Source organism: Aulonocara sp. 'chitande type north' Nkhata Bay, linkage group LG11, assembly GCF_057382095.1.
Source record: "Aulonocara sp. 'chitande type north' Nkhata Bay isolate Kocher_YH1m ecotype deep benthic linkage group LG11, A_spYH_male_GT1.1, whole genome shotgun sequence".
NCBI classification, from domain to species: Eukaryota; Metazoa; Chordata; class Actinopteri; order Cichliformes; family Cichlidae; genus Aulonocara; species Aulonocara sp. 'chitande type north' Nkhata Bay.
The window spans coordinates 21142504-21144985 of NC_141354.1; the positions used below are offsets into that span (position 1 = coordinate 21142504).

Below are 2482 nucleotides of genomic sequence, written 5' to 3' on the forward strand. Positions count from 1 at the left end.
CATGAAATACAGCCGGAGTCAGACTAGTAGTAGTTTTAGTCACAGCATTTTGGAATCTTCTGCTGCTGCGTAAGTAAATTTATTTACCTAATGAAATGAAACATACCAGAGCCTGCTTGCAGTTAAGAAATTGAGCAATTAAAATCATATCCAAAAGTTATTTTAATCATATTTTTAGTAAACGGAAACAGGATCACAATTACAACTGAGGTTACAACTGCATCTATTGCTCAAACGTCATCATGCTGATCTGAATTCTTTAAAATCAAATGTCTGTGACAGAGAACACAAATTGTATGCTGATGATATAGCAGTATTAAGCAAATATGCTATTCATTCTGTGTCAGTGTTATTAGAGGCTGTTGAAACATAGTTATCCAGTTACAAAATCATCTGGTATAAATCAGAAAACATACCAGTATCTTCAGCTTGCTGTCCTAGTCAAAAGAATGAACCCACTGTGCAGAGTGATGTCTTTTAAATGTCCCTTTTAGACGTACAGTTTTAGTCCAATTGATGGGGTTGTTTTGTAAACCCAAGCAACATCTTTTTTGACGTCTAACGTCTAGTGTTGACATTGGTAGGACTGCCGTGTACGGGCTATTTATAGTCCACAACGACCACATTTGGATTTGTGGACGTCTTGTTAACATTATTATTACTTGACATTTTAAGATGAATTTCGCCATTTTTAATATTTCAACACATTTTAATAAATGACAAATTCAACCTGGTTACAAACAAATAAGTTCATTAATTGAAATAAGTACACCAATTTGAAAACCAAAAAGAAAACCAAAACCATCATAGCACTAACCCCATACTATGTAAATTATTTAGTTATTTGCATCCCTGTTGTATGAAATGTGCCTCTAACAAAATAGAAACAACAGAAGGTCTTAGCTGCCAAAAAGGCTGTGATGTGTGATGTGTTATTATTTTCAAAAATGGAAAATTTGTCTGGGAAGCCAGAGGAAAATTTATCCAGTATAAAATAATTGTTCGGTATTACCACACTTTCTAGACAATGTAAGTTTATTCAAGGATGCTTTGTGAGGGATTTTTAGGACAGAAACAGGTATAAAGAAAAAAGCTAAGCTTCTTCTTTTTTGGACAACAACATGCTTACACACAAAGTTGTTCCAAGTGTAAAAATAGAAAGTAATTTTTAAAATGTCATTTGTCTTTCTAACCAAAAACATTTCAGTTGATATGTGTGTTTTTTTCTAAATGTTGATTTAGGTCAATAATGGTGGAGTCTACAGTGAGGAGTGAGATCATTCTCTCAGTTTACATCATTTCATTCCTGATCGGCTTCCCCTGTAATCTCTTGGCTCTCTATGCGTTTAGTACCAAGATCTGTTCCAAGCTACGTCCAACAGACATCCTGCTGCTTAATTTGACCATCTCCGACCTGCTGTTTTTGGTCATCCTTCCTTTCAAGATGCACGAGGCAGCATCTGGTATGAAGTGGGATCTGCCCAACTTCATGTGCTCCATCACTACCTTCACCTTTTTCTCCACAATCTACACCAGCTCCTTGCTGCTGATGGCAGTCAGTGTGATCCGCTACATAGGAGTAGCATTTCCTATCACCTATCATCTACTGCAGAAACCTGTGTATGCAATTGTTATCAGTGTTGCTGTTTGGCTCATCTCATCAGCACACTGCAGTATCATTTTCATCATCCAGCATCACCCATCTCTGGCCAGTAATAACTCCAATGCGTGTTATGAACAGTTTTCAGAGAAGCAGTTGAAGATCCTCCTCCCAGTACGTCTGGAGATTTTCTTTGTACTCTGCCTCATACCTCTTCTTATTTGTGTTTACTGCTACTTGCGCTGCATCTCGATTCTGTACAGCCTGCCCAGGATATCCCAGATGCAGAAACAGAAGGCCATTGGCATGGCCTCAGGGACTCTTGCTGTGTTCCTCATTTGTGTTCTGCCATACAATTTATCTCATTTAGTGGGTTACATCCAGGGACTAAGTCCAGAGTGGAGGTACTACATGTTGCTTCTGAGCTGTTTCAACACCTGTATCGATCCCATCATCTTCTACTTTTCCTCGTCTACCTTTCGCTTCTCAAGTGAAACATTCATTTTTAGGAAGTGGTTCAATTTTTTAGGACTGAAAAGGAACAACAGCACCACTAACTAATAAGAGATGGAAAAATACATTTTCAAAACTAAATGTACCATTAACACATTTAAGTTCACTGCTGATGATGATCTAATATTTTTCGAAAGGACTGTATTTTCCTTTTGAAACTGTTTTTCCTGTTTTCTACAAAATTCAAAGACATGTTTGTTGCATATGAAAATTTCAACACTTTATTTTATTTTTTCATTCAAGTGCAAATATCAAAATATAAAATGAGCCCTGCAGCCCTGACACAAAACTTCCTCTTTTCTTTATTTTGGACTGGCCACTTTTCTGCATTCATGCAGTCTGCAAGTTATTTAGAAAGAGGTATGTTGT

General features: G+C 36.9%; 1 protein-coding gene across 2 annotated transcripts; it reads left to right on the forward strand.

The window, feature by feature from the left end:
• Positions 1-481: 481 nt before the first annotated feature.
• LOC147318895 (free fatty acid receptor 2-like) lies at positions 482-2161 on the forward strand. Of its 2 annotated transcripts, XM_086309941.1 has the most exons (2): positions 482-496; positions 1259-2161. In XM_086309941.1, exons 1-2 carry the CDS (start codon positions 482-484, stop codon positions 2159-2161), a joined length of 918 nt encoding a protein of 305 aa, XP_086166067.1. The 2 variants fall into 2 exon arrangements, with proteins under 2 accessions (XP_086166067.1, XP_086166068.1); XM_086309942.1 differs by lacking the exon at positions 482-496 and having other exon boundaries at positions 1250-2161.
• Positions 2162-2482: the final 321 nt, after the last annotated feature.